The following is a 20,769-nucleotide window of genomic DNA, read 5'->3' as shown; positions in this document are numbered from 1 at the left end:
AACTTATCAAAATCTAAGATAACAGTGTTTTGACTGTCATCTTTGTTTGTTAAGGCACACTATGGTATGTCATTTAAACCTTGCTTGGAGTCTTCCAGTGGGCTGCTAAATAGTGCAGTCATTTTTTTAGTGGGTTGAATTATTTGCAGAGCAAGTAATACAGCAGTAGTTTTGCACGTACTTAAGGGTGAAACAAGCAATGTAAACAAGGGAGGCTAGTTTGCTTCTTAAGAGGAATTTTGAGATAGAATGTGAAAATGCTGAAGGATAGAGGCAAGGAAGGGAGGGAGCAATGAAATATGGATATGTTGCATTTTTTACTTCATTCACAGCTTAACAGTGTCCCACCTTTTATCCATTTCCACAGCCTTACGACAGCTTGCCTACCTCACAGACTTGTTTCTTTCAACTGAGGCTCCCACCTTACTCCAGTCAACTAATCATGGCAGAGCGTTTGCGCTATGCAATCAATAATTGCAGGTCTATAGATATGGACAATTATATGCTCTCACGAAATGTGGACAATGCAGAGGGCTCAGACACAGATTATTAACATTCTGTGAACAAAGTCATCTTTTACTACAGATAGTGTCCTAAGTCCAATTCATTGTTGACATAATTTTACAGTAACCATAGATGTTTTAGGAGCATAAAACCAGGTGTTAATAGACAGTGGCCACATTTTAGTTACTCTAAATGTAACAAAAAATTAGATGTTTTTATTTTTTTGTGATTGTAAAAAGAAAAAAAAAAGAAAATGAAAACAAAAAAATATGAGCAGTAAGTTTTTTCTCCTTTTTTGGTCACTTTTGATAAGTTTGCATGGAGACATTTTGGTGCATTTTTGTTGGGAATAGTACATTTGTAAGCCCTCCCAGTGAACATGAAGAGTTGTACATTGTGTATAATTGTTCATTAGCAAGGACAGTTTTACATGAATATTCACATATTTATTTTGTTTTAATTTGAATTGCCTGTGCAGGGTTCCTTATGCAGAGAAAAATAAAGCAAATTCAAGAATCGGTTGCTTGTATGCATTTGTGAACTGTGATTGGTTTACTCAATCCTCATACTTTTATATTTTGTCTCAGGAAATTATAGCATTACGGTGTTTAGACAGAATGTGACATTTGAAGCATCTTAAAAGTGTTTATCTTCAACAAATCTGATGTGTAGTAGTACTGTGCTCTGCATTCTTAATGTCTTTGAGGTACTGGCTTTTTCAGATAAACCCGCTATTTATTCCTCGTACTTCAGTACAAGTTAACGTTGTACTTGGTTCCTTCTTGAATTTCATTTCAACATTTTTCTCCTTCAGAGTAGTAGTTGTTGACAATAATAACATACTGCCACCTTGACCCAGAAACTTTTAAATCCTTTGTCAAAAAAAAAAAAAAAAAAAAAAAATTTAATATACAGCTTGATGTCGTTGATTCCTGATCAGACTATTAAAAAAATTAAAATGTAAGTGGCAGGATAGTAGTCCAGGATGTGGATTTTATATACATTCCTAGTTTATGCCTTAGGTTTTAGTAAATTTCATGTGTTTGGTCTCATTTTGTTGCAGCTGTAATTGTATTAAGGTCAGCGGAGCGTGGCTGACACTGTAGTGTTTCTATTTGGTTAGGACAGTAACGCACTGTACAAAGAAATCTTTGTTCTGTGTCTTAGGGAAGTGCTGAAGAATAGGTAATTTCCCAGTGTCTCTATCGAAAACATGATTTGTGTCAAACTACAAATGCTGCTTGGTGTTCAGGAGCAGGATTTACCTGGGCTGAGGCAAGGGGTAGAGTCTGTCCCCAGGTGAGTCACTGCTGCTCTGCCCCGATTTCCCCCCCTTTGTTCTCACTGAACTCCTTGGTAAGGACGCCGTGGGGCCTGAGGGTGGGCAAGAATATTTATTGGCTTCATCTCACCTGGGACCAGACTGGTCCACCTCAGTCTGGAGAAGAAGGTAGACCTTCCTGATGTTTTCTCTCACTTGATTGTTGTATGCTAGCAGGGATTGATAGGGCAACTGCCCAGTTGTCCGAGAGTGAACTGGTGTATTGGTACCAGCTAATAGTGGACAAAGGGCTGACTTGATAAGCTGTAAAAATTTGCAGATCCAGGTTTTATCTGGTGAACTTCTTTCAGTTAGGACTGGTTGTTGGCTCATGAAAAAGACAGCAGGTTCTTGAGCTATGACCAAGAACCAGACTGCAACATGAAACATCTGAAGGGGGACTTTGGCAGTTTTGGGAGGAAGAAGGATTTAGGGCTCTGAAATCATGCAGACTGATTTCCTGCCTCATTATGTATTATGGTTCTAAACTGGACTGAGATTTTGGTGTCCCATCACTATGTTATGGGGGAATACATTCACATCTTGGTTTAAATTTATAGGTGTAATGTATTAAAAAGATAAGATTACAAATAAAAGGGGATACTGCCATATAAAGTCCTGTATTATTGCTTGCTACACTTCATTTATGTGTCTGAAGTAGTGCTGCTAATTTGTCAGTGTGTTTCAATTAGGCACGGGAAATAATAGAACTGTGCCTAAAAAGTACAGTTTTCTATGGACTGTGCAGTTGGCTTCTTGGATAATGAGGGTATTTTTGGAGGCAGTTTACGGTGAAGTGAAAGAGGATGTTGATATTGGTAAATATTGATGTTGATTAAAGGATTGTGCTTGATTGCTTTAACTGCGACTTTATTGATTGTGCTTGTCCTTTCAATATTCTTAGCACCATTAAATCTATCGAGCGCTTAATTATTTTTATTTTATCCTGCAGTTTGTTTTCACCAAAATGATACTGTGTATATGTTCCTTTTAACCTGCTGATTGACATTTTTCTGTTGCCCAGGCATCTGAATGAGACTGGAATCATGCTCGTTTCTTTCATAATGCTTCTTATACATAATTGCATACAAAGATAAAGAATGTGAAGCACTGATTAAATCCTACTATTGGAGACCATCTGAGAAAGTTCTAACTTGTCGGTTTAAGGGTATTTCGTGTATGCAAACCTCGCCCTATTTAGAAAGGGGAATAAATATTACCAGTGTATGTCTGCATTCTGTAGTATAAGTAGGTCATGTATGCAGTTATTTAAAGGAAAAAAAAAAAACGCAACTCAATCTTGTAACAAACCTTCCAGTGGCTGCATTGTTGCACTAGCCAGAGTTGGCTGTAGCAAGGTGGACTGCAAGCAGTTTTCAAACGTCATACCTCATTTCCTTTCCACTTTTCAGCACTGGATGGGACATATGTGTATGACTGAAGCAGGGAGTATCAGTGGTAACAAATGCATACCAGAGGTAAGAACAGGTGTGGGACAATGAATGTATCTAGACTCAGTTCAAATTAATGGCCCAGTAAGCTTAGAAGTGTTAAATTCTAAACATAACTAGAGAAAAACAGCTTGAAAAGCTTTAGCGACAGAATTAATGTGCTGGGTGGGTATTATATGGGAAAGGACTTGGATGCCAAAAGCATGTGGCTCTTGTTGAACATGACTGCTGTTTGCTCCTGCTTATTTTTTTTGCTTTACGTGAGTAGTACCTAACCTTTCCTTACACCTCAAATAACTCCCAAGAAGCATTTAGTCTCTCTGCTTTATAAAGCTGCTGCTTCTTGGAGCCCATAATTCCTGTTTCTTGCCCTTTTTTTACCCTGGGATGAGATAATTTCTTCTCTACCACCTCTGGCATTTCCACTTTTTTCCTACTTTTTTTTTTTTTTTCTTTCCCACCTAGGAAGTATTATACATTCCTAGCCCTCTGGGCTGTTGGGCTATCAGACAGCTGGATAGCCCTTTGAAACAGGTAGACAACAGAGAGAAGACAAACAGCCAGTCCCTGAGACTAGAGATAGGCAAGTTACTTTAACTGGGTAAAGCCTTGCTCTTTCTGGAGCTAGTGGCAGTAGTGTAGGTTCATCTGACAGAGGTGGAATGTAGCAGTAGGTGGAATGTGTCTGTCATGCTGAGAGGGAACCGGTAAGAGCAGAATTTGTTCTTGAACACATTCTCCAGAGAAGAGGCAAACAAGTGACCAGGTCAGGTGATTTAGATCTGTTGTTTAGCTCTTTTGACTGGGTGACAAAGTTTATTGGCTGCTGATAAGTAAACAGCTTTACTGTGCAGCAGAACTTTATTTAATTTCCCTTTACCTTATTGCCAAGCTGAACTATGTTATAACAGCAGAAATCTGAAGGGTCTTCTGGATGTTGCTTTTCCCCTGTTGTGTAGGAAAAGGCACAAACTTTTGATAACAAAGTTGTTTGCCACTGGCGTCTGATAACCTGATGCAGTTTCCAGGTAGGTGTCTTGGTTTATGCCACCTTTCTTTTAGTACTTTCATAAAATGATAGTTAAGAAGCTTTCCTCCCTCCATACCTGGTAAGTTAAAGTTAGGGTCTGTGAAGAGTAAAAAATGTTTCAGTGATGTTATCTTTGACAGAATTCAACTGGCTTGGAAAATTTATTATTGATGCTTAAAAAACTTATCAACACAACTGTGTTCAAATCTTACCATGTCATGAACAAACACGCCCATTCAAGGAAGGGAAGAGCAATGTAATATGACTTTGAGCATTTGTACACAAGTAGGCGAAGGAACCAAGTGGGAGAGTGCTCCAAGGCCCTTCCTAACTTTGTAAAGTAAAAAACCCACAAAAACCACAACACCGCCACCTCCCCAAAACAGTCTTGGTCCTGATAGAACACTGGCAAAAAGGCATAAATAATATGTAGACAGATGCAAACTGCTTTCATGTCTTGTAGCTAATTGAAAACCTGTTAGGTGTTACTTCTACAGAGATATATCTTTCATCAGCGAGTGCTTAGAGAGCTGCCATCAAGAGGTGGTCTTTGGTTATTAATGTGACCATACAGAATTCCCACCTTGTTTTGGCTTGTCAGCAATATGTGAAACTGGTGGTTTTTCACCAGTTGCATCTCCAAGGTAAGAATTGTGTCAACATCCCGATTTCCACATCACAGTATGTTTGTTCAGCCCAGCAATCTCCTTTCCAAGTTGTAAATGCTGTTTTAGGACTGCTGTTTGTCCTTCCTGTCAGTCCTTCCAGTTTTTGTTCCTTACTCTGTAGTGCATACGGGCCTTAAATTTTAGGAATGAGTTAATGAAATACCAGAATATTAGTGTCATGCCATTAAATATCTGTAAGTTGTGAAAATGCAATAATGAAATTATTTTTTTTGTCTTCTGGGTGAGTGTTTCTTACAGATACTCATACTGATCAAGTATTTCTCAAGAATTTCAGCTGTTTGACTAAGCTTCTGTAAAGCTGTGATTTATTTCTTAGCTCAGCCAAATTAGTACCAAAGGATATTTGTGGCTCAATTAACCAGGATGGAAAGAAGGAGTAAGTATAATCACTTTTGTTGAGAGCTGTAAAGTCAGTCCTCTTTCCAATTTTTAGGCACCACATAAACAATGTTTCCAGGAGTTCATAACATCAGTTCTTGCAGAGGAAAGAGTAAGCCCTAGGAGTGTAGTCTTATGCAAATATTTCTGCTGAGATTGTTCAAAACTTACCTTCTTAGAGAAACTGATTAGAAACAGTGTTTTACAGTACTACTCTCACAGTAAAAATGGGCTTCAAGTGGAGTTTTGATAGCATGTTTCCTTTTTTTCCGTTCAAATGTGAATGAAAGACAATGTATCAGTTGTTCTTCCAAGACCAGCTGAGGCATCTGAGCCAAGTTATCCATTATGACACCCCAAGCTTTTTCTCTGTATAGCTTTAATATTAGGATCAACAGTATTGTAAAAAGAATACAGCGAGAAATTGGAAAATCAAACTGATTATTCCTAAGTAACTGAGGCCTAACTTCAGAACTCGTTTATACAGTTTAGATGCCAATGAGAAGGGGAAAAAGGTCTGCTTTACTTCAATAGTAGTTTTTCACACTTTTTGAGAGAGCTGCTACAGTCATGCTATTCTCTAAATGTAAAGAAAAACATGTATCATGTCAGATATTTGTGGCAGCCTTTAATAATGTGTTAAATAGCAATTTAAGAAGTCACAAGTTCTGTTCCTTAAGAGGAAAATCTAGCTTTTGTAGTCTTCCAGTTATACAAAAGATTAAAATGTGGACAAGCAGGAATTTTGCAAAGCTATACCTGTAGATACAACTGTTAAAATGCAAAAAAGCTATCAGATTATTTTGAACCACGATAGTCTTGATATGCTTGAATTCCAGTGATGTAAGTTCCAGTTCATGTGTTTTTAACTAGCAGATTTCATCTGCGTTTTGTTACCACTGCAGTAAGAATAATTATCAACAATTGCCCCTCATGTAAATGAAAAACAGGCTTGCTATGGTATATGCACATAGATTGCTGTAGTGACAAAGTCTTGGGTAGTTGTATAATGGAACAGAAGTGTTGACTGTCTTTATGGGACAAAACAGTATTTCCAAACATTAACATTTCTAAGTTTGCTTTAAGGACACACATGCTCAGATATTCCTACTTTATGTAAGGTTTTAGTTTAAAATGAAATCCTAACTACTGTAGAATTCATTGTGACTTAAGCTGAGACTGTTCAGGATCCATAGAGTTTGTCAGCTGGTCTGTGTGCAGCTTTCTGTTTGACATCTAAGCTGAACTGACATCTGGTCCTCTAGAGGAAACTTATCGGTAGCCAGATTTAACCATCGGTCATTTTTTGTAAAGTTCTTTAGTGGATTATATTGAATGCGGGAGAAGTTTAAAGTGAATAAAAGTTCAGCTGCAGAGTCAGCAAGAATGGGCAGGATTATATATTATGTTGAGCTCTCTAGGAGTCAGAATTCTGAACTGCTGTACTTGGCGCTGGTGAGGCCGCACCTCGATTCCTGTGTTCAGTTTTGGGCCCCTCACTACAAAAAGGACATAGAGTTACTCGAACATGTCCAGAGAAGGGCTACAAAGCTGGTCAAGGGTCTGGAACACGTGCTCTGAGAAGTGGCTGAGGGAACTGGGATTGTTTAGTCTGGAGGAGGCTGAGGGGAGACCTCATCGCCCTCTACAGCTCCCTGAAAGGAAGCTGCAGAGAGCTGGGATGAGCCTCTTTAGCCTAGTAGAAACCAACAGGACAAGAGGGAATGGCCTCAAGTTGCACCAGTGAAAGGTCAGACTGGATATTAGGAAGCATTTCTTTCCAGAAGGGGCTGTTGGGCGTTGGAATGGGCTGCCCAGGGAGGTGGTGGAGTCCCCATCCCGGGAGGGGTTGAAGAGTCAGGTCGATTTGGAGCTTAAGGATATGCTGTAGGTGGGAACTGTGCTAGGAGAACAGTTGGACTAGATGATCTCCGGGGTCCTTTCCAGCCTAGATGATTCCATGAAAATGGAAAATAATGGAAAGCAGAATTTGAGGACATGTTCCCACATAGAGTGAAGCATGGGGTTTGAGACGGAGTGCTTTTTTAAAAAGTATGCTCTAGTTCAAACAAAAGCCTGAATAATTCAAACTAAATGATCACAATGATTTTTCTGTATTGTTAGACTCAACAAATAAAACTTTTGATATGTAACTGCAGTACAGCTGACACAGTAAGGTGGCACTCAGAAATATTTACCTTTCCTCAGGTCAAAATCTGGAAGTGCCTTTAAGTTTCAGAACATGGTGTTACCAGTCCCGAGTACTCAATACCGTGACCAAATCCCAGTGTGTTGCATCAAGGCAAATTTTATCCAGCAGAATGAAACTGTGCCAACCTTTGGTGTCAGATTTTGTAGATGATGCCCTAGCCAACACTTCATAAAACAAATATTTCACTTCCCTGTAGCAGAGCAGCATGCAGGAAAGTGACAGTCTTGTGGTTTAGGATTAAAATAGCCATCTGTTTTTTCCTTGCAGTGAGAAACAGGTGTTTCTCCACTGTAGTGTGTTCCTAATTTAGCATTTAAAGCTACAGGTTGTAAGTTACTGTCTTTTCCTGTAGGTTAGTTCTGTAAACTAGAATTTGTTCGTATGTCAACTTTAACAAATAACTAGGTGTATCTTGACAAAGTACATTAAACAAAGGGTCAGACTGTGTTGTGCACATGACCATGCATCCCTCATTTAATGAATGACAAATTGGCGACAGATGTTAATCACTGAGGAAGGGATGGCTGTCAGGTACTCTGCTTTTGCTAGGAAGAGCTTACATGGCATGATGATCACCTTTATCAGATAGTGACCCTGTGGATATATCCTTGAACAGAATGTGTAAGTCACACAGTTCCCCAGGCGCGCTCTGCTGTGGCTTTATGCCCTTTCCCATTACAGAAAGCAAGGGGGTGCACTCTCAACCTCGTGACTCAGTGGGAGGGTCACTTACTCTTTGCAACGCTGGCCTCAGTGTGAATCATTCTAACGTGATTCTAACTCAGTTTTCCTTTGTATGTTTCTTCCATGCAGAGTTAATAGTGCGAACCTTGCCATCACATTTATTGAACCTTGTTCAAACCACTGTTAAACTTTGTTAAATTCCACCGAATTTATTGAACTGTCGCATTATTATTTTAACCCAATTAAAACATACTGCTGCTTCTCTCTTCTGCGAGGTGCATTCCACTCATCTGTGACAAGAGAATAACAGAATTGCAGTTTTCAGCCTTAATCGGATCTAGCATTTTGTGACAGCAGGTTTTCCAGTTTCAAGGAATAACAGAAAACAAACAGGTTTTTTCCTTAAGACTGTCCTGGTGGAGATGCATGTCTTACCCCAGTGTAGCCTTCAGAAAACTTAGCAACTATTTGTTTGGACTTAAACCAGAATGCAGGAAAGTAGCCACAGCTGATTGAAGCAGTGCTACCCAAGGGAAGAGTGGAAGGAGTGAAGTAAAATAGCCACACTAAGTTTATACAATTTGTTACACTTAAAGCTGAATCAATTTTCTTGATGCTTTTTCAAGCATCAACTTTTTTTCTGGCTTATTGTCTGGAATCATGTTAGCACTTCTCTCTGCTCTCAGCATTACTGAAGGACATTTTTCCCTGACTCTCTCTAGGCCTGTTTGTGTTATGTTCCGGCAGAAATCCACGTGGAGTGTTTGCAGTGATCCCCCATAGAGGGTCACTGCTTCTAGTGTCTGGTCAGTGATCCGCACACAGTTTTCCAGTTTGAGTGTCTTGAGGTTTGGGCAGTTCTTGAGCAGAAGCAAGATGCAATCGTCTGTAACGTGGCCACATCCAGAGAGGGTCAGAGATCGCAGGTTTGGAGATCTGAAAACATGATCATTACAGGTGAGATGAGGGGAAAAATAAGTACTAGAGCTTGGAGAAGCTAGTGTTGTCAAAATAGGAAAGTTAGAAAAATACTTCTGCTTCCATCAGGAGGGGTGTGACTGTGTAAGTGGGGGCATATGTTGACCTTGAATCTCAGCTTTATTACTTGCAATACTTCTTTGCTTTTTCTGTTGGTAGCAACATCCATAGCTCAGTTGGCATAGTGGAGAAGGGGACATGGACACCTACTTAAGTTGCAGCTGCACTGCTTTTTCTTATGGAGATGCACAGTGCTGTGCTTGTCCAAGCAGGGTGAATGAAGACCCAGTAGAGATTAGATTCAAGTCAGGATGAATTTGAGGACAGTTGAGTGAAGAAGCTGCTGTGTAGACACGCTGAGCATGGGAAAGTAAGATACTTCCACTCTTGATTTTATGGGGGTTAATGGGTGTCTTTCAGCTCCTTGAACTTACTGTGCCAGCTACTGCCTGAGTAGTGGTGTTGGCACCCCACATCACACTCAAACCTTCCTTCAAATCACTGAAACTGGGAAGAACTCTACTGTAAAACATGGACACAACAAATTTAAAAAGCTTTCTTTTTTGTTGATTGGGTAGATCTGGGAAAGTGCAGAAGAGCCTGTTCCAAGACAGTGTGTTGATGACTTACCCTAACTGTCCTGTGTAGAAAACCAGAGCAGACCAGTTATGAATAGCTGTTGTGCTGACCAGGCATGTTCGCAAGGCCCCTTGTGCACCAACCTGCAAAGCCTTTTGTACAAAGTGTTTGGTTTCTGGCTTACACCTCTCTCCAGGGAGCAGCAGGTCAGCTATCCATCTATTTAGCTAGATGCAGCTTCCTATTTCTCTGTCAGCACAGGACTTCTTTCTTTAGGCTCAGTTGTTGCAGGGAAAAATGATTACAGTGATGCTGATCTTGTGAGACCTTTGGCCAGAACTGTCAGCCTCCCTCCATCCTCTAAGAACTGTAAGGTGTCTGTAGGCACTGCCATGTAAAGATTCGTGCTTACAGCCTCTGTCAGGGTTTTAGGTGTACAACAGAAGTGGGGGCAAACAAGGGTCTCTGTCATCACTGCAGCGTTTTCTTTTGTCCTTAAAAATTGGTACATAACACATTCCTCTTTCTCTACACCCCAGCCCATCCCCCTGCTGCTGTCTGACTTCACCTTTTGAGGAGTGGTAATAAAGTGAGTGCATGATCTTTTTGTTCTACTCTTCTCCTTTCCACTTAAGAACAGTTAGGAAAGCAAATGTTTTAAAGCAGGCAAGGTCAAAAAAAGGCTCTGACCTGTCACCCCTTGTGGCTTCATCAACAGAATAAAGCTACTCTGACTTCAGGGAGAAAAGCTGTATATTTAATTTGCCTTTTTCTTTGCTAGGACTGTCAATGGGTTGCTGCAAAAAAAGGCAGGAACTTGTCTTAGGAAGGCTAAAAGGGATTAAGGGATTGGGGGGGGGGGGGGGGGGGGGGTGTGTCCATATAAACTGTCACGAGTTCAGTTTAACTTGTGGAAATGAATCCATGTAAGTCCAAAAGGCAGTTGATTTTTTTATGGACTTGGAGATTGCTTAGTACCCAGGCTTTGCTTTAAATCTTGTCCAGCAACCAGTTTGGGGTTATGGGTTCTGCAAAGAGAAAGGCACTTAAACTGTTTCTGCAGAGCTGTGGTCCTGTGTCGTCCTCCTGAATCCTAATCTGTGAGAGCAAAAAAAATGCAAATACCATGTGGTGCCATGGTAGACATTCAGGTGCCAATGTGAGAGAATACTTACTCCTACACCCTCCTTTGTAGGCAGAGATGTGCTTCCTAATGAGACTTGGCTAATTAATGAAATTTTTTAGTAGTTGTTCTGGAACAGTTACTTCTGCAATTTCATACTTGCAACTTAACATTATGTTTTGAACCTACATTTCAGCCCTTGTTTTGAGACACTGCACTGTTTCTGGTTCTCACCAAGACACTGTGTCCATCCTGTAATTTGCTGGAGTTTTTAAATTGTTCCTTCCGAAGAGAGCTTTCTGGCTACTGTGCTGTGGCACGAGGTGTGCCATTCCGGGCTAGGCACTGACATGCCCCTTCCAGCTCTCATCTAGGACCATGGCCATCCTCAGTGTTACTGAACACTAGGATTGGCTCTACCCCTTTTCTCCTCCCAGTGTAGTTTAACTTTTTTTTTCTTAAAGCTGCTTTGTAGCAGTAAGGCTGTTATAAGAAATGGTGTGCACCTGGAACTGCTTTTCTATAGTGGTATTTCCCTTTACTGCAATTTATAAAAAGCTTAGATAGAGTTAAATTTCAGTATAAAGGCAATAGTTATTTTTTAGAATGAAACAATTTTGGTGTTTAGTAACATGCTTAATCAACTTGGTTTTGTTATGACATATATTCATTATTTGAAGCCAGGTCTTTCCTCTAGTCCCTCCCCCAGGACAATGCCTGGCATGCCAGACTGGTAGGTTTCAGTTAAGCAGCAGTGTAGTAGGCAGCATTGCACTTTCCATTCTTAAAAAAAAAATAAAAATAAAAATAAATAAAAAGAGGAAAAACATAGACTTAAGCAAAGTCAATATGAAGCATACACTACTGCCACTAGAAAACCAACTTAGCACTGTATTAAAACTGCAAAGTCAAAGCACTCACGTACTCAATGCTCCATTTCAGGTAGGAGGTATGGAGTAAATAGCACTCATTGTCTTATTTCAAGGCAGTTGTTAACCTTTACAGCAGATGTAGAGTTTCAGACCCAAAGAACGTACCTGTTGCAAACTTCTAGTAAAAAATCATTGACAGTGTTTTCATGCCTGTTACAGAAGTCTTTCTGGAAATTGTTTTTCATCCAGTCCTCAATGTTACACACCTTGACTCTGTCTGAATACCAGCAGATGGATAAGTATTTTAAAGCAGGTCCCAGGAGAAAATTATCCTTCTTTAGTTCCGCTGGAGAATGGAAGTTCAACAAAGACCACAGTAAAGGATCCTGAAACACTTCTAGCAACTTGTGACATGTTTTCGCTAAACTTTTCCTACTATTTTTGTCCAGAAAGGAAAATAGATGTAAAAGGCATTCCCGATTCAGCTGGGTTATATGCATAGCCAGTCAGAGCGTGTTAGAAAGAAGAGTGTCTCCAGGCCTTGTGGAATCAGGGCAGTGCTGGAGGGGGCTCAGAATCCCCAGAAGGCTGTTGCACATATATGGTTGTGGAATGGTGTTTATTTTTGGCAAACAACTGGTGCAGAAGCTAAGAACAGGGAAAGGAAAAGAACATGCATGTGTGAAACTCTTGTTCTGTTTCTACAAGGGAATGGAATGGACATGTAGAATAGCAGCACTTGGCTTTCACAAAATGCTTCCTTAAAAGGGATTTCTTTCCTTTTAGGCACTTCTGAAGTTAGCGAAGTTCTTGTGCTGAGTTACTGAACTGGGGGTGGGGCGGGAGGTGTAGCTACAGCTGCAAGGAGGAGCTTTGCCCGCCTCTCACAGCCAGATTTGGCATTCCCAGCAGAAGGGTGTGTTTGCAGTCTACAGTTTTAGCCTTGAGTTGTTCGGTGATTTTTTTAAGGTTGCACCTTTGCTTCAGTTATACTGGATAATGAACTTTCACAAACAGCTTGTAAAGTCTGCAGCTTCAATTGACAAGCCTCAGACTTACTTAGAGGCAGTTTCTTGCACGCTGTTATTTGAATAAACAAAGCTAGCTCTTCCCCCTCTGTTTGCAGGGGGAAGGTAACCATACACAGAAGGGCATGCATAGAACACCAAGTCTACGTTTAGCTGCTTGTAGACCTGTGCTTCTCATAGATGTCTTCTATGAGCTTGAGTATACAACTGTTCTTGTTTATGTTTTTTGTAAGTTTAGTTCTGTTACCATAGATTTGGCAGCTTTGGTGGGAAAAGGATATATAGAATTGGTTTTATCAATAATAGTGTTTGGTTTCCAGTAGTGAAACTGCAGCAGAGAGTCTCTCCAAGAAGAAAAATAAATCTACAGCAAATGGCAGGTTGGAATTAAAAGCAGTACTAAACAGCCCTATCACTTTCATGTTTGTGAAATAAAAATGTTTGAGCTAGTGGTAGTTTATGCCAATCTTCTGTCTGGTGTTTATACAGGAAAATAATACATTCAGCTAATGAGTAGATATTAACAGCAAAATAGCCCTGCAGGAATGAAGTGGCTTGCACATTTTTAGTAGCTGGGAGATTTTATGTACCTATGCATTTTAACTGGTCCCACTTAACCCTGTCATCTACTGAAACAAACCCAAAGTTCACCTCTTCCTCCTTACCCTGAGAAGGCAGTTTGAAATTCAACTCTGAAAAACAGGATTTGAAATTTGTTGACAGTCTGCAACAATTATTTTAGCTTCCTATCTGTGGTTCAGTAATGTGCATGCTTACAGTATCTAAAAATGGGGATCTGTTTAATTCTTTAGCGTTAGTAATTTTCTATTACATATGGTAAGCTGCACTTAGCTGCCAGTCTTTCTGGTTTCATATCCTTTGTCATTTAACATTTGAAATGAGGAGGAGATTCCCGCTCCCCACTCATGCTCAGAAACAGGCGATGGAGAGTGGCATGAGTGCTTTATGAAACCACAGAAGGGACAAGAAGAGTAGATGATTTCACATACCAGATAAGCCAGTCACTGCAGAACGGCAGCTTAAATGGTGTGTCAGCTGGTGGTGGTCTTCATTTTCATCTCTCACTCTGTCCCTTTCTACTTTTCAGAACTTACCTTCATTTTTTGAGCAGGTTTAAATAGTTGAGACTGCTCAGAGTTGTATTACACACAGGAATATTATTTTTTAAAAAAACAAGCAGCAAGCAAAGTTGAATGACAAGGTTATCATTGCTAGGATGGCCTCTTCTCACAATCTGACCTAAAAATTAACAGCTGTTGGGTGATAAGGCCCTTGAATGGCAGGTCAAACTTAGATGCTAAGTTGTGGTAGAGGTGTTAAACAGGGGGAACACTTCCGTTTGCTTTATTTTGTTTTCCCCAGAGCAAGGTAGAATACTCTGCAAGCCTGTAGAAGGACAAGAGGAGTTTCATTTTCTAAGGAAAGGAGACACTTTAATGGCACATTTTCCATAAACACACTGTGTGCATGAGATATAATTCACATTCAACCTGGAAATGCTCCAGAAACACACACAAGATGAGCACAGTCAGTAATCCTCACTGAAAATTACACACTAGGTTTTAATGGTAAACAATTACAACTATGGCACTACAGTACTTGAGGATATCCTAAAGCACATTGGAATCAATTTTCAAGGTGCCGATTACCTCAGCAGTAAGACATAGACACATCAGTAATGAAACATCGTTGGGAAAACTTCTGAACACCACGCGTTATGCTTTCCACTGATTTAGTAAAATCCTTGTGAGTGGCCTTGGGCTTTTGATACAAATCCACTGTCCTTGCCTGTCTGAAAGTTTTAAACTCTCCTCTCATGCTGACACCTGTTACCACCTGGAAAGCACCTTCTGACTATACAATGAGAAGGAGCTCCCTTGTAAGTGCCTTAGAGTTTCGCATAATGCTGCACTTAACAGCTCGCTATCCAATACACTAAAGCAGAAGTACTCAGAGCTGGACGTTTTGCAGTTTAGTTTTTACATAAATCTTGTCTCCAGTTGTATACATGGCTAAACAGTTACTAACAAAAGGACAACCTTTGATCAGACAAATTTTGGTGAAAAATATGCAAGTCTTTGAACTGTAGAGAGTAGTTGTTGCTTGCAGAGCAGTCACAAGCAAGAAAAAAATTCTTGCGTTAGTGTGTCCTATGATCAGCAGTAAGTAGAAAAGAAACATTTGGCTTAAATGAAATGAGATATTCCCTGTCCCCCCCCTCCCCCCCCAAGCTAGTAGATAAATATAAAATATACAAGTAAGGTTAAAAATGTAATACTAGGCCAGGTGCAGTATATGTTACTGGTTCAGTGCTCAGTTACTTTTTTTTTTTTTTGACACCACACTGAATAGAATACAGTGGATAAGCAAAGTTCTCCACCAGGAAGAGAAATATTTGTGTTGCCACAACAAACTGTTCATACTGTCCATCTGGGTTTGCAGTGAGAGAAAGTTAAATTAGGAGAGGATTTACAATGTACTTGTTCCAGCAAAGCCTATGGCCGAGTCCTTACCACCACCTGCTGCAAGAACAAGCCTGATGTGATTGCATTGTGTTCCCATGGCCGTGTCTCTAATGGACCATGCTGGATAGATACAGATGTTACACAGCAAATGTCACTGAAAGGAAATACTGAAGTGAGAACATACCTCTGACCCAAAAAATTAAATGGAGAAGTAAGAAGCTGCTTAAAATAAGTGAATGTTGCTGAAGATTACAAATTTAAGTTTCTAAAGATACAGAAAGGCACATTTACATCACTGGTTTGCGAGAACACTGCATACACCTGACTACTGTAAGTTAAACTGCTCTGGGCTATAGCTAGCTGTGTATTTTAAGCTTTGAAATGTTCCCAAAACTACAATTCTAAAGCAATCCAATCCAAGTATCATACTGACAAAATGCAGCTATAGTGAGAACCTACTTAACTTCCCAACTAAGTGTGAGCAGTAAGGCTGCCTCTCAGGGTAATAATGTGGTAAGATACTTCACTTGCCCCACACACCAGTGACATCTGTCAAATACCTTTTTTCTTGTATAAATGATAACAGCTACCTATTCTGATTAGAAGCTCTGGCTGCAAGAATCAGAGAAAGGGTAGGTGACAAACTATCTACAATTTAAAGCAATTAATAGTTCTATTTATTGATCAACTTAAGTAAAAGAAGACATCCTTATATATGTTACTTAATGTATCAAATAATAATAATTACAATAGGTTTTAACTAGTGTACAGTTTACATATTCATACACCACTAGCAATGCTGAATGCTTTCTGCAGTTTTATATGAAGCCAATTTCTCTTTCCTGGTTTAAGATGCTGTGAAAAAGCTATGAAAAATGACATTTTAAAAAAATATCTGATTGTGATTTCCACTATTTGTCCGTGTACAGCTAGCAGGTAATCCACAGCAAGGAAATTGATGCATACTCCATGTGCACCAGCTTGAGCTGTAGTACAGCCTGTAGGGAAATTTTTACTGTGTACTACACTGTCTTTCAGAAGCATTAACTAAAAAGCATAATCATCACATTTTCCTCAAGTTCTTATGTGTTTTCAGACTACCACCTCTTACTCTTACCATAACTAAAGGTGCTGTTTGATTGTGTGACCCTACATTAAGTAAATTCTACTCTTATTACCACACTTTTGAAGATTTTAGGAGTGTCTGTTTCCTTGCTAGGCACATGGGGGACAGCTAGAAAGGATGGGCTGGGGGAAGAGATCTGAAATGCACCATCTGTCAAATTTCAGATTTTTGGTGACTTCTGGCTTTGGCAATATTGGTTTTCCTGTCTACCTTTTTTAAATCTTATTAGCCGAGTTCCTCTCTCCAGTGTGGCAGTACAGCTAAAATCCAGGGGTTTTTTTAAGCAGAAGTCTTTCTCCATTACATAGCCGAGTTACAGAAATTTTACCAGTGTCATCTAGAAACTGCAAATAAAGATCCCGCACGGGGCCAATGCGTAAACACTACAGCTCCCTGCGTCTGCCCCAGCCAGCCAGCACTCTCAGCTCATCATCTCCACCAGGCAGGCTCTGCTGTGAAACTAAGCATCTTCCCTTGAGTTTGCACTGGAACTGGTAATTGTCATGCAAGGCATCTGGAACACCAACTGCTTCCTTTCAGTTTAAGTGGACTGCAGCTATATTTAGACTGAAGACTCTTCTCACAAACCCCAAACTTTGGGGCTGTACTCCCAGTTTCCACCAGGAAGGAGGTTTGGGGTCCCACTGCCAGGAAGTCTCCACGTTTTCAAGCAAGTAAGTATATTCATAATCAAATTTCAGGATGACAGTCTAAAACAAGAGATGTCTAAGGCAATTCAGGTTTAGTTAAAAAAACATAAATCTCAACACAATTTAGACATGTATATATTTTAAGATTTTTTTCTTTTAAATTTGAAGGGGGGGGAAGGCAGAGCATGTGAGGAATACTTGAATTAAACTGCAGTATTGATACAACTGAACCAACTGTTTATTTACAATGATTCCTGAAAGTCAGCAGCCTGAATACACACCAATATAGCAGCAATTACCTGGTCTATTTAATGATGCCATATCTCCTCTCTTCTGCAGACAAAGAATGATTGTTCAGAGGTCACGGTTTAGTTTCTCGCACAAGGGAAAATAGTATGTGCAAACAATTCCTTGATTTAAACAGATTAAATCATATCTACATAACAGCTGTGAGAACAGCATGAAGTTGTATTGCTCTTCATAATCAGAAGCACATTTATCTTGCTTGTAAGGACAGAAAGCTTCTCTGATGTAAATGTGCCTTTAGAAAGTGAGAACTGAAAACATTAATATAAAAAAGTCAAATAACTAAGTATTTCATGAAACTATATATATAAAAATTGAGTTATCACAACTAAAGCAGCAAATCAAAATCTGCTGAGGTTTTCTGGTATAACTAAAAAAAAAAAAAGTTAGTTTGTGTCCAAGTTCAGTAAGTCAAATGCTACCATTGACACAACAAAACTAAAACCCACAAGGAAATTGAAAAGTGCACAATGAAATTAATAGTCTTGGGTCAAGTATTTATGGAAAAATGGAAATGTTTTGTCCGGTGGACTTGATAAGTAAGAATTAAAAGGAGGTATTAAAGTTTATCTGATCCAGATTTGGCTTGCCGTTCCACATAGAAGAGGATGTAGGCCTTGGCCTTTACCACAGTCTCCTCGTCGGTCAGAGTTACAGTACTGTCGTTAAAATGGAACCAGCGGCCTTCGTGAGCTGCGTACGCGGTGTAATGTCCAGAGCCAACGCTGTCAGCAGGAGGGAGGCGGGGAGAGAAAGGACAATCAGAAGGAGACACACCACCTCATGCTCTGATGCATTTTCTATTAGGGCTTCCAGGAACCAGAGGAAGAAAGGAACTGACAGCCCTCCACAACAGTTGGTAAGATGCTTCCCTTCTTATCTGTGGGGCTTAAAGCTCTCCAAATTAAAGTTTTACATTAGGTAAAATAAGCCCTTACTGGGATGAGTTGAAAGGTTTTTTGATATGAACTTACTAGCATCCCATAGTTTCTGTGCAAGCAAGGCTTCTTGCAATGCTGAACTTCATGTTTGCCTACATAAAAATCAAATCTACTATCTGTTACTATTCAAGCATTAGCTAGAAAAATGACAGGATGTTCCATTTGTAGAAATCTTCCCCATTTAGATCTAGAAAGACTCACATAGTCTAAATATAATCAAAAGCACTCACAGGAAAACTAATCTCAGAAGACCAAGAAAAAAATTTTTCAAGTTTATCTTAAACCGGTGGAGCCATATTTGACTTTAACATACCAGAACTACAAATCTATCAATTTTTGTTACCCTGCCACCCCAAGACAAGGCCTGCTTTCACCTGCTTACATGTTGTAACACATGTTCAGTGCTTCCAACTATCTTAATTCCATCCGAATCACTACCAGCTCTCCTTTGCTGTCCATATAGTACTTTTGCTATGGCTCTGAACCACCAGTCAGATGCACTGTGGTGCTACAAGGGCTGCCTCTAGCAGTCAGTTTCTAAGAGTCCAGACCATTCCTCCAGAGAAAGCAAACGGAGGGGCTTTCTGGACACAACTTTTGGGTTAGTATCTTGGAATTAAATTCAGGTATCAGCAAGGTTTTGATTAATGGGACTGACTTTAAGAAAACTCCGTTCACAGCTCACACCCCTGGAGTGATTGCCTGACTGACAAGAACAGGTTTCTCTCAGGATGAACAGTTGTCTTGGTCCTACTACTGCTACTCTCAACAGATCTGTTCAGGGCTGGGAAAGGGAAAAAACCAAAACAACACATACCCAGCAACTATACTTCAAAATATGAACACTAGCAGCCTTGTGGCATGCCTACCACTGTCACTCCTCTGGGAGAGAAGGCTTTCACCGTGCCAGTCCTAAGTCTACAGTTGTTCCAACCACACACATACACTTTTTTGGCACAATTGCACACACATCTTTCGAAGTGAACAAGAGGAAGAAATATTTCTGCTTTGTACCAATTCCAAAATGAGGCATTAACTTCTGAAAGGCTCCTTGCTTCAATCTGTTGGTTTAGGGCTTTCTATTCCTAGACAGCTACACTACTTTCATTCCATCTCCCCCAGACTGCCAGTGGGCATTCACAGGAATAACTGTACAGATCTGTCTGAAGTTAATTCAGGTTAGTTCCATGTAAGTTTATAAATCACTGCTTATTTCCAACAGTAAAAACACATTCACAAGGGACAGAAAAACCTTAACTCTATGTGTACTTCAGTGGGGAGAAGGTCTCTGCCAAGAAGCGGGTTTACTCCATGTACTCACCCTGAACCATGATGCACAACAACAGCCGCGAGGTCATACAGGCAGCTTTCTGGGCCACTGTTTTCAGGCTGCGGTTAAAAAGAGAGAAAGCTCTTCAAATCTCAGTAGCTCCTACCATAATTTGTAATAGACACAGGTCGTGGAACAGATTTCAACAGAAAGTGTCGGTGAGTCTTCATACCTCTAACAAGTAGCATTTCATGTCTAGGCCTCGTAAGGGAAACTCAACATACGTATCAACCTTGTTTCTCAGATATGCTGTCCAGTGAAATCGCTTCAAGTGTAAGCATAGCACCTACAGGATTAAAAAAAAACCAAAAAACAACGGATGCCTTAGAAGAAGAGGCTGAACCTAGTGCTAGACATCTGCAATAGCCTATGGGAGGGTTAGGTCTTGGTCTACTAACGGTCGAGTCGTTATTTCCTTTGACATACTGTCACACCGTTAACTTTGCATTGCTTATACAAACCTTTGGTAGTTTCTGAATCCAGAATTTTTTGGTGGACTTCTGTTTCTTTTTGCATTTGTGACACATATACAGCTCTGTCTCATCAAGTTCTTCCAGGTCTGTAAAACTGCGAAGACAATCTAAAAAAGAACAGGATACAAAAAACAAAACACCCACACAAAGAAACCTGATTCACGATCACATCAAGTGATATTTTTGGTAACATGAAATACAACAAATACAGCAATATAGAAAAGGCATGCATATCTGCTGCGCTCATTCTAGTTATTATATGCATTTGTGCAGCAAAAAGCTGTGTAATAATGTGTTTTAATAGAGTAACGTGCAGTGTTCCCTGTTCCTGAAAACACAGCTATAAGCAATTCCACAGAAAAACAGGCACTCACAAAACCTTCCATCTTTCAGACACAATTCTGTCCAACATTCAGCACAACTATTTTCAAAAGAAACTAAACTACTTTCTAACAAAGAATATTCAACTTTTAAAGGTGATTTGGTTTTAGGTATAAAGTGAATGAAGAAAATAATAGGGTTTTGATTAATATTCATGAATCTGCAGCAATTACATTCACAAATCCATAAAAAATTAACATCCTTTATCACAAGGTCAGTAATAACAG

General features: G+C 39.8%; 3 protein-coding genes across 12 annotated transcripts in view; 1 reads left to right on the top strand and 2 right to left on the bottom strand.

The window, feature by feature from the left end:
* HERC1 (HECT and RLD domain containing E3 ubiquitin protein ligase family member 1) overlaps nucleotides 1–3,976 on the top strand; it is a 109,542-nt gene extending 105,566 nt beyond the window's left edge. For all 7 annotated transcript variants that reach the window (XM_074917581.1, XM_074917577.1, XM_074917580.1 and 4 more), the window contains exon 78: nucleotides 368–3,976. In XM_074917581.1, coding sequence (XP_074773682.1) covers nucleotides 368–553 — 186 coding nt within the window. In that variant the 3' untranslated portion in view covers nucleotides 554–3,976. The remainder of the gene's footprint in view (nucleotides 1–367) is intronic.
* A 4,082-nt stretch (nucleotides 3,977–8,058) lies between these two features.
* On the bottom strand, nucleotides 8,059–12,891 carry FBXL22 (F-box and leucine rich repeat protein 22). The gene is made up of 2 exons (XM_074917183.1): nucleotides 11,987–12,891; nucleotides 8,059–9,205 (listed from the first exon to the last, which is right to left on the bottom strand). The coding sequence occupies exons 1-2, from the start codon at nucleotides 12,319–12,321 to the stop codon at nucleotides 8,860–8,862; spliced, it is 681 nt and encodes a 226-aa protein (XP_074773284.1). The 5' UTR covers nucleotides 12,322–12,891; the 3' UTR covers nucleotides 8,059–8,859.
* Nucleotides 12,892–14,407: 1,516 nt separating this feature from the next.
* USP3 (ubiquitin specific peptidase 3) overlaps nucleotides 14,408–20,769 on the bottom strand; it is a 45,856-nt gene continuing 39,494 nt past the window's right edge. For all 4 annotated transcript variants that reach the window (XM_074916727.1, XM_074916726.1, XM_074916729.1 and 1 more), the window contains 4 exons: nucleotides 20,150–20,268; nucleotides 19,861–19,974; nucleotides 19,680–19,747; nucleotides 14,408–18,142 (listed from right to left, as the gene is read on the bottom strand). In XM_074916727.1, the coding sequence (XP_074772828.1) occupies nucleotides 17,977–18,142; nucleotides 19,680–19,747; nucleotides 19,861–19,974; nucleotides 20,150–20,268 (467 nt within the window). In that variant the 3' untranslated portion in view covers nucleotides 14,408–17,976. The remainder of the gene's footprint in view (nucleotides 18,143–19,679; nucleotides 19,748–19,860; nucleotides 19,975–20,149; nucleotides 20,269–20,769) is intronic.

The sequence above is a fragment of the Athene noctua genome, chromosome 13, assembly GCF_965140245.1.
Source record: "Athene noctua chromosome 13, bAthNoc1.hap1.1, whole genome shotgun sequence".
Taxonomy (NCBI): Eukaryota; Metazoa; Chordata; class Aves; order Strigiformes; family Strigidae; genus Athene; species Athene noctua.
This window is presented reverse-complemented; position numbering and strand designations above follow the sequence as displayed.

Coding starts and splice junctions, on each gene's coding strand:
- FBXL22 (XM_074917183.1), bottom strand. CDS start 12,321: ATGCATATAACCCAGCTGAATCGGGAATGCCTTTTACATCTATTTTCC. Junction 9,206..11,986: donor TTACTAGAAGTTTGCAACAG/GTACGTTCTTTG, acceptor TCATGTTTTCAG/ATCTCCAAACCTGCGATCTC.